We start from the raw sequence: 14,787 nt of genomic DNA on the forward strand, positions 1-14,787 counted from the left end.
CACTTTGTGTAATTCCATCTCAGGGAGCCTTTACTATCACTGCCTGGCAGAATTTGGTAATCACTGTGAACCAGTGACTGCTGTGTGCTGTGCATGCTTCCCTTTTGGGAATATGAGTTTGTATTGTGGTTATCTTATTCCAATTCCACCAATTTCGCTTGCGGAGAGGGCAGACAAGTGACAAATTATAAGGATTCCCTCCCCAATCTTGATGGAGAGGACTCACATCACCACCATGGAGTTTTAGGCTGGATGTTGTAATCATATGGGGTATTGCAATGTCTTTGTTTGGGAGGGGGCAAGTATGTTCTATGCGAAAAGAAGAGTTCATGGGTATTTGGGTAGCAGAAAAGTGTGCTGTAGCAGACTGTTGTCTGCCAATATATTCTCCCTTTCATTACATTATAGAACTCTTAAATTTTAGCTGGGCTCATGGCCACCCAGCTAGACTCACTTTTCTAGCCTCTTTGAAGCTAGGGATGGCCACAAGCCCTAGTTCCACCAATAGCACGTGAAAAGAAATGATGTCTGCCACTTCTGGGTCGTGTCCTTTAAAGGAATGTATGTGCATTCCTCTTGCCCTGCTCTCTTCCCTCTGGTTGAACACAGATGTGACGGTGAGATCCCAAGCAGCCATCTTAGATCACAAACTGAAGCCAGGTGTCAAGAATGACAAAGGTCCTACCAGACCTGTACCACCAATCTTTGGGTTATCGGGTAAAATAAATTAACTTCAGTCCTTTTTACACTATGGTATTTTGAGGGTTTCTTTGTTATGGAAGCTGAAACTGAAGTTAATAATAAATCAATATCAAAATTAGACAGCATACTGTCTAATGTATTCTGCCATGTTTGACAAGAATTAAGACTGTGTCTGAGCTCTTGCTATGTTGGTAATGTGCTATGATGAATTGAGAAGCCTTGAAGGCATGCTTGACAGATATTAGGTTCATGTCTCTAGATTTACTCTTGCTTTATTTTACCAAACTAGTCAGTAAGCTTTTGCCTGAATAAGAGGGGTTAAGTATGACCGGAGAAGCAAAAGAGGATTTTTGAGGGAGGAAAGAAAGAAATAGAAGGAAACAGTAGGGGAGAAAGGTTAAAAGGTATATGGGTATTTAAGATACTTTGCAAAAAAGTATGCACAATGTTATTCCTACTCCAACTCTACTCAATTTTCTTAAGTCAACTTATACTTTTAAGTTTATACATAACTTATACATAAATTGACTCTTAAGTCAATTTATACTTTTGGTATTGGATTTAAATTTTTGGAGGGAGTGATGCTAGGCTGAAATTAATCTCAGGGGGATAGTAAGAAGCCCAAGAGAGCTATAGTACATTAAATCCAAATAGGAAATAAAAAACGAGAGAGTATTAGAGGCCTAAATTATCCAACATGTTGCTATTAGGTCAGGGGGAGGAAAAAAAGATGAAAAAAGAAGTCTGGAGTCAGTGAAAACACATTTGACATTACAATTTTGGATACAGCAGGCCTCACTGACTTTCAACCAATGGCAGGTTGGATTAATTTTGCCTTTTCATATTATTAAATTGTCTATGACAAAAGGCAAAGTTTCTTTGCTTGAGTTATGAAGATTTTTAACATTAAAGACTTGATTATAAAGGAACTGCAATTGTGAATCAAGGAATAGATCAGATCACCTAACTTGTACCATATTTCTAATAATATGTTGCTGCTCTGAAAAGTCCATAAAATGGAACCTATCAAATATATACTCTTATAAAATTCCTTTTAAAGCCTGAGGTCCAGAAACCCTTTTTCAAAAAGCTGTCCCTCTAACAAATGTTACCTTACCCACATAGGATACTCCATAATGAAGTTCACTGCAGAAATAATGGCATATCCCATTATCCATGGGACAAGATGCCCTCTGTGGTGGACACAGAGATGCACTATCCAGAGCCCTTCAAGGAAGGACCAAGTGCTCCAGGTGTCAGCAGCCAGCCTTCAGGATCTGCCTCAGCGGCAGAGAGCTGCCCCGCAAGCCCTCACGTAGCCCATATCCTAAGACTGAGATAAGTGGGGCTAAAAGGCCCAGTCCTTTGGGCCCAATGTTGGGCAACTCTGACAGGCCCATTTGCTGCCTGTAGGGTTGGCTGAGGCTTTGTCAGGCCTGCACGGTAGTTCCATCTCTCCCTCTACCCAAGCCTGCTTCTTCCCCCTCCCTTCCTTATACAGATCCCAATAAAGACCCTGCATGACAAGCCCATCTCAGTGTCTGTTTCCAGAGAACCCAACAGGATTGTCTGGGAGCCAAGAGTGATCTTGGAGAGCTTGCAAGAAGATGGCCCATTGGCCACCTGGCTGGCAATGAAGACCTTTGTTTCTTACTCCAGAGAGTTAAGGTGATCTGGTTAAGTCCAGGCTCAGCAAAATTTCCTTTTAAATTTCACCTTGTCATTTGGCCGTGCTAGCTGTCAAGTTGCCTTGGCAGGTCTAGAAAGACTTCCTGGGTTAGTGAAAGGACTTGTTCAGCAACTGGTTCTCCATCTTTGGAATGAATCAAATTTGACACCAACCCAATCTCTGAACCCAATAAGCTTCAATATGTTATGAAAAGCATTTTTTGTTTATTTATTTTTCAGTTTATTGTAGGCTTTTGGCTTATTTTGCTTTTATTTATTTATGTTCCTGTTTATGCATTTACCCCTAGGAGCAATTTGGCAGGAGAGTGATGCATTTTAATATTAAAATCTTACTGCATTTTATTCACAATGTATGGTTGAAGAAAGGAGCCATCTTGTTTTAATGCTGCATAGATAGATGACTTACTAAGGGGTTTTGTAATGAATAAAATTAACACCATCACTAAACAGAACCAAAATCATGGCCATTGTTCCTCATGCAAACAAACAAATTCAAAATTATCTCCTGGCTTTGACAGCCCTTCCTTCAGCAAGAGCACACAGCAGAAACCAAAAGTTGGGAGTTAAAGTATTTTAAAAGATTATTCAAAATCAAAGTCCCAAAATCTTGAAATCCATAACATCTCCACAAAGTGTTGTTATTAACTGTGGTGAGGGATCGAGATAAGAAAGTATCCTTTTTAGCTCCCTGAAAATGAGGCCAAGAAAATAACCTTCTTCAAAATGAGAGACAGTGTAGTGAGTTGAATAGTAACCTTAAAAGGATAGATTCAAGGCCCAACACCCAGTATCTATGAATGCGACCTAATTAGGGAAAAAAGGTCTTTGCAGATGTCATTAAGGATCTCAAGATGAGATCTTTCTGGATTTAGATGGGCCCTACATTCAGAGACTGTTTTCCTGTAAGAGAAAGAAGAGGGAGACACAGGTGTGAAGACTGAGGCAGGAAATGGACAGATGTGCTTACAAACCAAGGAACTAGGCAAGAGGCATGAAAGAGATTCTCTTCCAGAACTTCCAGAAGGAACCAACCAGCTGACATCTTGATTTAGGGTGTCTGGCCTACAGAACTGTGAAACTATAAACGTCTGCTGTTTTAAGACATCTGGTTTGTGGTAATGTGTTATGGCAGCCATAGGAAACTAATACAGTCAGTGAGTAGGTACTTACTTTCACAGTGCCATGGGCTCCCCAGTGAGTGAGCTGAGCTTTGATTTCGGGCAGAGCCAAGTGTACTCTGAAGAGCCTGTGTATTAATATAGCAGGGGTCGTCGAAGAGATCCACTCGACACGTATGCTTCATTAATGAGGTGTCTCTTTGGGCCTGCACCCCTCTCTCATGGGCATTACCTGTAGTGATTAGTTATGATCAGTGTATCATGTTTTTGCTTTACAAACAATAAATAAAATCATGTTTGAGTCTAGAATTGATAGGAGGAGAAAAGTCACCCCCATCACATATAAGGACTGAATACTGACTTTTAGATGTGACTTGTGAAAAACAAGATATGCTCTGGACTTTGAAGCAAAACTCCCTGTTATTGGCCTTCCTGCCCCTCCCTGGCCCTCTCCTCAGCTGACTCATTGTTTCTACAGAAGACAGGAAAGGAGCAGGAAGAGCCCGAAAGAGGAGAAGTGTGGGGGGAGGGGCTGATGTCCAGCAAACAGCACAAACCCGCACACAATACTCTCAGGACTGCAGTCCAGGCACACAGAAAACACACATGCCCTGTGGACCTTGAATATCATTATTTAAACTCCTTTTCAAAAAACTCATTACTTCATTTAAAATTATTAAGAACAGGAAGTCTAACTTCTCTCTATGCCCAGAGTTTTATGTTGCCAAGCTCAGCCTTGTACCAACTGCTGATGTTCATTGTTATTTAACAGAAAGGACTCACCCCTCAGGTTATCTCCTCCTGTCCCCTTACTCTGTCCTCTCTCCCTGCATGCAATTCTATACATGTCAATTTTCTTTATCATTTAATACTCTAAATGTATATCAGGCCTTGAAATATTATCTAATGATAGTATTCAGCCATTGTAATTAGCAAGAGTTTCTTTAAATGTTTATTATTAACTCTAACTGAAATTTTCTATTTTTGTGTTTCATAATATATGCATAATATACCAGTATGTGTATATAACTTATACATGATTGAATTATCATTTATTTAGGACTATCTGCTCCTAAAAGTTTACTGAAAGTGGAATACGATCAAAAGCGTTTGTAAGAGATTTGCTTTTAAATTAACATGGACGCGAGTTCAGATTCCTGTGGTGCCTCATACTATTTGTGTGGCCTGGGGAAAATTACTTAACCCCTCTAAATGTCAGTTTTCATACCTGTAAAATGGGGGTGCCTCGGTTAAAATACAGTTGTGAGGATTGAATGAAAGAATGTGGGTGAGACATTCACTGAGCATACTACTACGAGCACATGCCTCGTAGCAGACATTCAATGAATAGTTCCTATCACTGCTCAGTTGTGCATTTATTCACTGATGCTGGATCTCTGCATATGATGCTTAACTCTTGCTACAGTATCCACCCCTTCCCTTTCTTTAGCTAACTCCCATTTGTCCTTTAAGATTTTGCTCTGAATTAACCTCCTTCAGGAAGCCTTCCCTTAAGTCCTTCCCTCCCCAAGACTGGGTAAGATGCCACTCCATGATAAACTGTAGGTATCTGTTTACTTGTCTGTCTTCCCCTGGAGACCACAGATTCCTTAAGTCCTTGAGAGAGACTAGAAGCTTTACCAGTGTATGTTTTGCATCTTCAATGCCTGGTAGAAAGCACAATGCACAAAAGAAAAACATCTGTCAGCTGAGTGAACAGATGACTGAATGTCTACCCAGTTTTCCTTTCTTAGCATATTTGATCCCACCATGTTCTGAAGACCCTGAGCCAACCTTTAGCACAGGGCGCTGACTTGTCTGCCCCTCACACAGCACTGACGTGAGCTGACCACATCAAGTTGACTATGCACAAAAGCGCCAATGTCTCTTGTGAAAACTACCATTCCTTTTTCAAAAATGTGCCATTATATTTAAGTCAGCAATGTTGTCTTAAATTTAAAAAAAAAAGTATCTCAAATTTAAAAATTTTGCCCAAATTTGCACCCAAATTTAAAATCTTTCTAGGGTAAAGTGTGTGGTTGATGAAAGCTCAACCACACATGCCAGCCATTATGCATTTCAAAAGTTCTCTGTGCCAAGTATTACTCTGAGAACCTATCCAACCTGCTTAAGAGAAGATCTGTAGCAGAAAATAAATATCTGCACAGTGTAGATACTATAAGTACCAATGTTTTTAAGTGCAAGCCCTTAGGGTTTGTGGGAATTTAACATCTTTTTGATTAAAAATATCAACATTTCCATTTTAAGTTGAAGGTTGGGGAAATATTATTCTATTTTGCTAATTATTTTTTCCATAAGGGAATTTATTATGAAGGATAGAAATCTTTTATACATCTGGCAATAAATACAATTAACTCCTTCAACAACCAGAAGCCTATTGCAGTATTTATAACACACCGGAATTCAAGTTTTAAGTCAATATTTGAATAAATAAATGTCTTGGGAGGAAAAGCCAAAACTTATTGAAAATATTTGTATAGGTGTTTCTCAAATGCTTACGTATGAATCTCTGGGAAAACCCATAAAAATGTCTATTTGCTATTAATAGCAACTGCTATTAATTTGCTCACTGGTCAAGAATTTCAGATCACTTTTTAAACATATGCCCAAGTAGTCACAGGCAGGCCCCAAGACAGGAACACCTAATTTCTGGGTGTCCGTGGATGAAAGGACACTGAGTTCGGAAAATCCTTCCTATCACAATAGGAAGGCCACTTCTGTCCCTCCATTGTCTTAGTGGCTGAGGTCTGGGGGATATGGCTTCCTAGCGATCTGCTTCCCACCAGAAGTCAGAACCTACTTTTTTCAGGAAACAATGTTGTAGCTCAGTGCTTGACCCACACAGCAGGGCCTCATAAACAACCATTGAGTAAATTGTTGAATAAATGAAGAACATCAAATGAGATAAAACAGAGCATGGAGATATTTCCAAGTAGGCTTCAGCACGGGTAGAAAATAGTTACAATATGACAGGGCATATGTAGTATGTTCCTGACTATTAAATCCTTAGGTTAGGGATTTACAGAATAAAGGAAGGGGGGAGGGAGGAAGGAATTATATCTCGTAGGGAGCACAGTTTTAAAAGGACATTTATACTTACCACTAATTTAATTTGTTTTAGTCGTATTATTAACAATTCGTTTGAAATTTTAAATAACTTTAAAGAATGGCATGAAATTTTAATTTCTATGAAAAGGAGCCATGTTTTTGAAGATTTTTAAATACTGCCTTAGCACACTACTCCTATTATTTTTGCAGACCGGAGGAAGGTGGTAATCATAGCGTACCTAAAACAGTATCCTCATATTTCCTCACTGTATAAAAATAACACAATTAATAGAGTACTTTGGCATAATTCCCTAAGAAATACAAAAGTATCCTTGGAAATGACTACCTCCTAGAGGACAAGTTCCTGCTAATTTAATTTATGTCCCTAAGTGTGGTTATCCAACTCTACCCTCCACTGAATTATTTATACTGTCCAGTTATCTCTCCATCTAAAGCTGCAAAGCTTTAATTCCTAAAGAAATAAAGACTTTCAATGAGTTATCAGAATAAAATGAACTACCTAGCAGTATAACTTGTTTTTATGAAAATATGTTTCCAAGGGAGATCAAATATATGTGATGGAAGGAGAGCTGACTCTGGATGGTGAACACACAATGGGAGTTATAGTTGATGTAATACAGAATTGTACACCTGAAATCTATGTAATTTTACTAACAATTGTCACCCCAATAAGTTTAAAAAAAAAAGAACATATATTTCCAATCTGATATTTGATGCCCTACATTGCGTTGTGGAAAACCTATGCCCAACGTCAATTATCATGAGCAGTAATAAGACATTTAATGCCCTGGCAAGTATGGGGTGGAAGGGACCCTAAGTGGGAGTCTCACATTTCAGATTTCTTTTTGTTCCATTTGGCAAGCAGAAATAAAGGTTTTATCTTAATCCTCATGGATTTGACAAGCATTAATTTTCACATTAGCCTACTGTCTGATCTTTGATGTAGAATTCCCTTGAGTTTTGAGCAGAGAAAGTACCCTTCCAGTGAGAGTTTTCACGATGTCAAAGCAGTGAAATACGCCATAAGGCAGAACAATAGTGTGGTAGCGGGAGAACCATGAGCCTTCCAAGTGCCACACAACTGGCATTGTGGGCCTCTCAGAATGTGGGAAGCCTGCAGCTGCAGTATTATGTGTTTAGTTATATACACCTGCCTTTTCCATGAAGTATTTAAGGGCAAGGGCCACACACGACTACATGGTTTAAAAGGAATAAGGAGAGTGGCAGATGCAGAAGGCAATTGTACCTACCTGTCGCCCTGCTTTGTTCCAAACAGTTCTCGTACACACTGCTGCACTTGGAGTTTCCAGGCTGCAGGAACAACAAATTGTGAAACATTTATAAACACAGTGTGCATTCATAAACATTCAAAAAACCAAACAAAACATTAGTGATAGCCCCAGCAGAAGACAGCAGACATCACTTTCTGACACAGCAAGTGTCTGACAGGTGAAAACAAAAGACTGAGATTTGGGGGGGCTGTGCAAACTCCTTTCGTTATACTCTGGTTTGGAGCTGCAGAGATGGGTCTGATTGGGATAGGGGTCATCAAGGCTGCCACCGTGAGGTCTGTATCCTGAAGGTCACTGCTTCTGCTTGGGAGGTCACCTTCCAGGGCTCAATCCAAGTCTCAGCCAGAAAGTGTGATTCCCAGGATACTTGTCTAAACACTGGCCATTTAGCAAACCTCTGTCTAACCATGAAGTGGCAGACTGGAGCCCTCCTCTGCTGAGATTTGTGCCAGCCTCACTTTTCAATCCTTAAAAGTCTCATGCCATCAAAAGGCTTCAATTATCCCTTCTACACACGGCTCTCTTCAATAATGGAATGGGATCCACTGATGCCTTTGAGAAGGGCAGTGTCTATGTTTTAGAAAGAGTAATCCGGCAGTACCATGCAGGAGGGTTCAAGGGAACAAAATGAGAAAAGGAAGGGGCTTTCAGAATCATCTGGGCAAGTGAGGACCAGAACTTAAAAAGGTGCAATAGGAATGGAAAAGGTTGTGTAGATTCAAAAGATATTTTCATGATGGAATCCTAGGTCTCAAAGACTGAATTGATATGGGGCCCAAAGTGTGAGAAAAACAAATGACTGTAGATTAGTGAAAGAGTAGCAGTACCATTAATAAACATGAGTGATTCAGCAGAGGAACCTGTTTCAGAGTCAAGGAGAAAATGCGGACTTCCATCTTGATATAAACAAGCAATGATGCCATTATAGCTGGAGAGCGAGGTACTGACAGAGAAGCTGGAGGAGTGCACATGTAGGTGGCATGCCACAGAAGAAACCAGACCAAAGAGCAGAGCATCGAAAAGTACGTGTATGGTGGTGAGGCAGGGGTTTGGGTTCCCCAGGCAGGGGATGCAAAGGTTCAGGATAGAAAAAGAAAAGATGCAACTTACATCAAAAATAAGATGGATTGATGGATGATAGATGACTGCATAGGGTGACAGCAAATACAGTTAAATGTTACTTATAGAATCTAGATGGTAAGTATATGAGTATCCACTGTATAATGCCTTCAACTTCCCTGTATGTTTGAAAACATTCATAATAAAACTTGGAAAACACGAAGAAAGAAAGAAAAACAGCAAGTACCCATGCAGGATGAGAAATGTTTTATTTTTTATTTTATTTATTTATTTATTTTTTTAAATGAGAAATGTTTTAGAAGCTAGCAGAAATGGTCAAAAAGAAAAGAAGAGGCAGCCTACATTTGACTGTTTACAAATGTAGACAGTCAAAATATTGACGAAGGAAATCAATTTAGCGTTTAAACCATTGGTGACCAAAAAAAAAAAAAAAAAAGAAAAGAAAAAAACACCCTGGTGACCAATGGAAAAGTAACTTCTCTCAAGTTGTCAAGCAAAGTTCAGATCTTAGATGTGTGGTGTGGATGTGAACGCAGAGATAAAGACAGGTTTTTCTAGAAATTTGTGGGTGAAAGGAAGATGAGAAGGAGGTGGGACATTATTCATTGAGTTGGAGGAGTCTAAATTTACTTGCAGACACAAGGGAAAGAACCGGTAGGCAGAGAACAAGGATTGAGACAGAGGTTGATGGCCAGAACAAGGGCACAGAGTTGGTAGGAGGGGATGGAACCAGGAGCTCAGGGGAAAGATTAGCTGTGGAGACAGTAACTAAGGAACAGAACAAAGAGAACACAGGAAGACTGGGAGATGGGAAGGGCAAAGTTGACGTAGCTTGTTGGACCACGCTAGTCTTCCCAGGGAAGCGAGATGTGAGGTCATGGACTGAGGCTGAGGTTGGGGGATTAGGAGGAAAACTGATCTACTACAGGCTCTGACAATGAGTCACTGTCTGGCTGTGTACGGAGGAAGATGATACTTTCTCCAAACTAGCATTTGGAAACCCTCAAATTAAGCTCTCTGGTGATAAGGACAGAATCTCATTGCGAGTTCCAATAACAATAAAACATGACTTACCAAATAGCACAACTTTTCACACCGTATGGGGCAGTAAGCCATTTGTTCTGTGGCTTGAACTTTGATCCGCACGTCTGAAACACCACCTAAGGGTGGGTGCTTTCCCGGTATTTCATTGTAATACTCATGATCCCCTCTCTCTTCAGGAGGGCCATCAGTGCGCACCTCACTGTAAGGGAAAAAAGAATCCCCAAGAGGTTGGGCGGGAATTCAAATGCTGTAGGGTATGCAGAGGAATCAGAACCATGCAAATCATCCTGAAAAACTTTGCATGCATGTCGTAAGTTTACAGATGTGCTTAAGTGATATCAAACATCTGGATGGAAGCAACCAGATGGTTGAGCTATTTAGATTTCTGTAGACAATTAAAGTGGGGTAAGCCAACAAAAAGTGCTAAAAAAAAATGCTTTTGTGTCTCCCCTCCAGTAATTAAAAGTATATATACATATGAACTATATACGGTGTGTATATAAATATATATAGAGAGAGATACAGATATATCTACACACACACACACACACACACACACACACACACACACACACACACATATGAACTCCCTGAATATAAAGCATTTTTGTCAGTAAGATAAAAATACAGTTTTCCTGGGTATCTCCAGCTTTGTAACATTTCGTAAATGTTTCGCTCAAAATTTAGACATTTTCAGGGAGAGGGCCTGGCCCAGTTTATTAAACCAAGATGCAAACAAAAAAAAAAAAACAGCTATGGCCAGCTATCTTGTCTGCACAAATGTGGAGGAGTATATGGGATTCATAAAAAAATATTAGAACCATATGTGGCAAGTGGGTAGATTTATATAAACATGCATTGTTTTTAAAATTGAAACAGGGCAAAAAAAAACCCCAAAAATACCCACAAATGTACTTTTTTTCCAAATTGAAATTAATAAAAGTTTCTTATGAAAAAAGAATAAATCAGGTCCTTTTGAAATGAACCAATTCCACTGACAACACACACAGTTTTGCTGGGTTCATAACATGTCAACAAAATGACAGCACTAAGATGTAAGTACTATCCCAGGAAAAATTCAACATCAAGGCCTTCTGGTAATCCCTATCCTAAACCACCTCATACAGGGCTATCTCCAAACCCAGTGTGTGTTGACATACAAAATGATCAATTAGGGGGAGAAATGCATTTAAAAGTGCCCAAGAGTTTCGTTTCTCAGGCGTGAATTCTGTGAGCCAGGGGTCCCACTGAATTCCACATGTGGTGGGTCTGACAGGCCTGAAAGGGTTCAGCTTTCATTGCGAACTTTCTGTCCTTTCTGCCTCAGAACAACCAGATCCTTGGGTCAGGGTGTATTCCACCCCTGCCAATTTAACTGGAGCTGGTCTATTTACATTGCAAACCAGCAAACTAACAGGAATTCCTGCAGTAAATATTTGATTCTTATTATTCTGCTCTTCATTCTTGATTTTTTTTATTGATATGCAAGGGATTTCGGATTGAAACAGATCTGAGAAATTTGTTGATGTTTGTTATTTTATGATACTACTTAATTCATAGTTCTGTATAACATCAGAGAAACGTGGCTGATCCCTTCTCACTTCAAGTGTCTCCTTTAATTTTATTACTAAGCACAAAAAGAAATATATGGACAAATATGAATGGAAGAAAAATAGAAAATGTCACTATTAGTTTGTACTGGAACAGTGCCTATTTGTAAGAAAAAAATTACTAATTTCATTAGTCAATTTTAAAATGCCATATTAATTTTAAAATTAAACAAAATATAATAAGTCAAATAATTACAGAACTCTTAGCTGACCTTTCACAAGAAGTATTCAAAGAAGGATTTTTCAAATACTGTTTAAAACGGAGCTCAAAAGCCTGCCCTATGGTACTTATGACGTCTTGGGCCATTCCATTGCGGCATTCCAATATGTGGCAGGCTGCAAAAGGACATACAAAAGAATTATAATAAATTTTCAGTAAGAGAAGATTATATAAAGTCAAAATACTTCCAGAACATGACTGGTAATTGAATATAAGGATGTAGGATTACAAACTCTCATCGGTTCTAAAATGGTGTAACAATACCTCATATTTCTTATGTTTCAAAGAGAAGAAACATTTATATTTTACCTCTAAATATCTCAAAACACTTACAAATTTTGGTCTCAAGGCAGGTATCTTGGGCCCACATTTTTATAAAAGGAGACTGATCTTGACTAATATTCATTTCAGTGTTAGCTTTAAAATTCAATACAAGGGCTGCTAGGGCAGCAATCTGAAGGGAAGATGAGGTTGTCAGTCTTTGCCTGGCGTGGTATACTACAGAAGATTGGAAAAAGGCAACTTTCCAAACCTCCCCACCACCCTCCAAATGTGGGATGAGTTACTAGTGAAGATAGGAGCTTTATAATAGAATATTCATCCTCTAGCCATCCCTTTGCCGTCTTTGCTAGCTAGCAGTGATGGTATGGTAACCCACCTTTGAAACCCCACTGAAGAAGTATCTTCAATAAGCATCAAAATCAAGATTTCATGAAGATGACATTACCAGAAGATAATAAATGTTTTTTCTTAGACACTTTTTCTGAGAAGTAGTTACTGGGAAGGTCTCATTTTCACCAACAAATTGAAGAAATAAATTGTGAAGGGGGCAGCTGACAGAATATCACAAATGAATTAACAAATTTGCTGCTGTACAGAAAAACAGGAGACTGCATGTGTTCAGGGACTATACGTTCATCTCCGTACTATGTGGAATATCATTCTTGCCTCAGTTAAAGTATGATGTCGTGCTTAGGGTCTTGGAATATGCAGATTTATTTGAATGTGAAGTTTCATAAAGATGGCTTAGAAACAGTCCTAAGGATGACAAAGATAGAGGCAATGTCTCCTGAGAAATTTTTTAAAATATATATTGTATAGCCTGAACAACTGAGGGATGAGGAAAGGCTTGATAACAGTTAAATACATACAAGAATATTGTAAAAACAAACAAACAAACAACAACAAAAAAAAACCTGTCAGCTATCCTCTGAGAATAAGAAAGTCTTAAGTGAGTGCATGGGGAATTAAATTAGGTAGCAAGGAATCATCGTGGGTCTTGAGAACCATGAAACCAATCCTGGAACACATTACTAAAAGGGATACCTGTGTTTATGGAATGATTTAACTGTGTTGACTTAGAATCATGATTTTATGCTTTGCATTTTCTTGGGATACTTTTGTATTTATTTAAAGTAAGAGGCAATTCATTCACATCTGATCGAATTTGAAGAGCCTATAACACCAGGTTATACTGTAGAACCTACAATGGTGCTTCTTAGCCTTATGTTGATAATCATCTCAAAGAATATCAGATTATTGTCATTTCAGATTAGCTTGACGTTTACGTAAAGGATTTATTTATGTCTTTGAATACTTTTGGAAGGCATGGGTGTGGTATTACTAAATCAAACAATGCTACGGTGTCAAATCTCCAAGAGTTATTCATCATTTCTTATAAAGTTGTCCCTTTACAGAAGCAACTTGGATCCTGAAATAGACAAGGAGCTAATTATAGTTTTAGAAACCCAATTAAGAATATCTATAAATTTACATTCTTTCTACCAAAAGAAAATGTTTGGTCTATCTTTAGACTGATATTTTTTATTGACATTTCTTTTTCTCTACAGTAGCTTCACATAGTGACAATGCACAGATGTTTTAAAAATGTATTTTGAATGAATAAATACTGATTTCCCTGAAGCACATCAATAATTCTACTGTGAGAAATTGTCTTCAATTTTACTGAAATGAGACCTGCAATGAGCTCTCATAGTGGGGCAGGTTCTTACGGCCATTGAGTGGTATGAACAATTACTTGGGTCATTTGTGGAAATGGTCTCCTTCCTGGTCAGGCCTCAGATTTTTAAACCTGCAAAGTGCCCTCGGAGATGTACCCTCCAGTTGAGCCAAAAGAGTTGTGTTACATTATGATAAAAAATGGTAATTCATTTGAATTCTTTTGTTTTCATCTCATAAATTCCTGGTCGACTTAAAAATAAAGACCAGAAATCATATCAAACCAGAGATGACAGTTTTTGTAATTTTATTTTTTCTTAAGATCAAAGAGATGTCTGGAGATAAAGATGGGGAAGAAGAGGCAGAAAATTCCTAAATAAATAAACGAGAGAGAGAGAGAGAGAGAGAGAGAAGAAGAAGAAGAAGGAGGAGGAGGAGGAGGAGGAGGAGGAGGAGGAGGAGGAGGAGGAGGAGGAGGAGGAAGAGGAGGAGGAGGAGGAGGAGGAGGAGGAGGAGGAGGAGAAAGAAAGGAGGAAGGAAGGAAGGAAGGAAGGAAGGAAGGAAGGAAGGAAGGAAGGAAGGAAGGAAGGACTAAAATGTGCCTCCCATGAGAGGGATGAAAGAACAAGGATGTTTAAAAGAACTCTGTGAAAAGATTCAGATCCAAGTTGAAGTTTCCATTATGCCACCATCTCTGTGGCCCCAAATAAATCACTCTACAGCAAGGACCTCAGCTGCCAAGACAGGACACTGGATGATCTTTGAAGTCCCTTCTTGCTTTATAGAAATCCTATCCTTCCTTAAACCCTCTTAGGAAGGTTTAAGCAGCAGCTTAAACCCTCTTAGGAACAGGGCAAGGCACATGGGGGGGCAGAAATGAATGAATCAATCAAACCCACAACTGTCCTCTTCCACTTCTCAGGTACTTCTAAAATGTTTTATAGTCTGATACTTTGAAGTTTTGGTCCTGTTCCTGGGCCGAT

The 14,787-nt window shown here is 39.0% G+C and overlaps 1 protein-coding gene across 1 annotated transcript in view; it reads right to left on the bottom strand.

Annotated features, from left to right (window-relative positions):
* The window catches only part of SHC4 (SHC adaptor protein 4), a 107,034-nt gene that overhangs the window by 11,939 nt on the left and 80,308 nt on the right, over positions 1-14,787 (bottom strand). Inside the window, exons 7-10 of the mRNA XM_081049957.1 lie at positions 11,838-11,961; positions 10,046-10,214; positions 7,850-7,910; positions 3,562-3,741 (exon numbers count right to left, since the gene is read on the bottom strand). Of these exons, the coding sequence (XP_080906083.1) occupies positions 3,562-3,741; positions 7,850-7,910; positions 10,046-10,214; positions 11,838-11,961 (534 nt within the window). The remainder of the gene's footprint in view (positions 1-3,561; positions 3,742-7,849; positions 7,911-10,045; positions 10,215-11,837; positions 11,962-14,787) is intronic.

The sequence above is a fragment of the Rhinolophus hipposideros genome (assembly GCF_964194185.1).
Source record: "Rhinolophus hipposideros genome assembly, chromosome: 5".
Lineage (NCBI taxonomy): Eukaryota > Metazoa > Chordata > Mammalia > Chiroptera > Rhinolophidae > Rhinolophus > Rhinolophus hipposideros.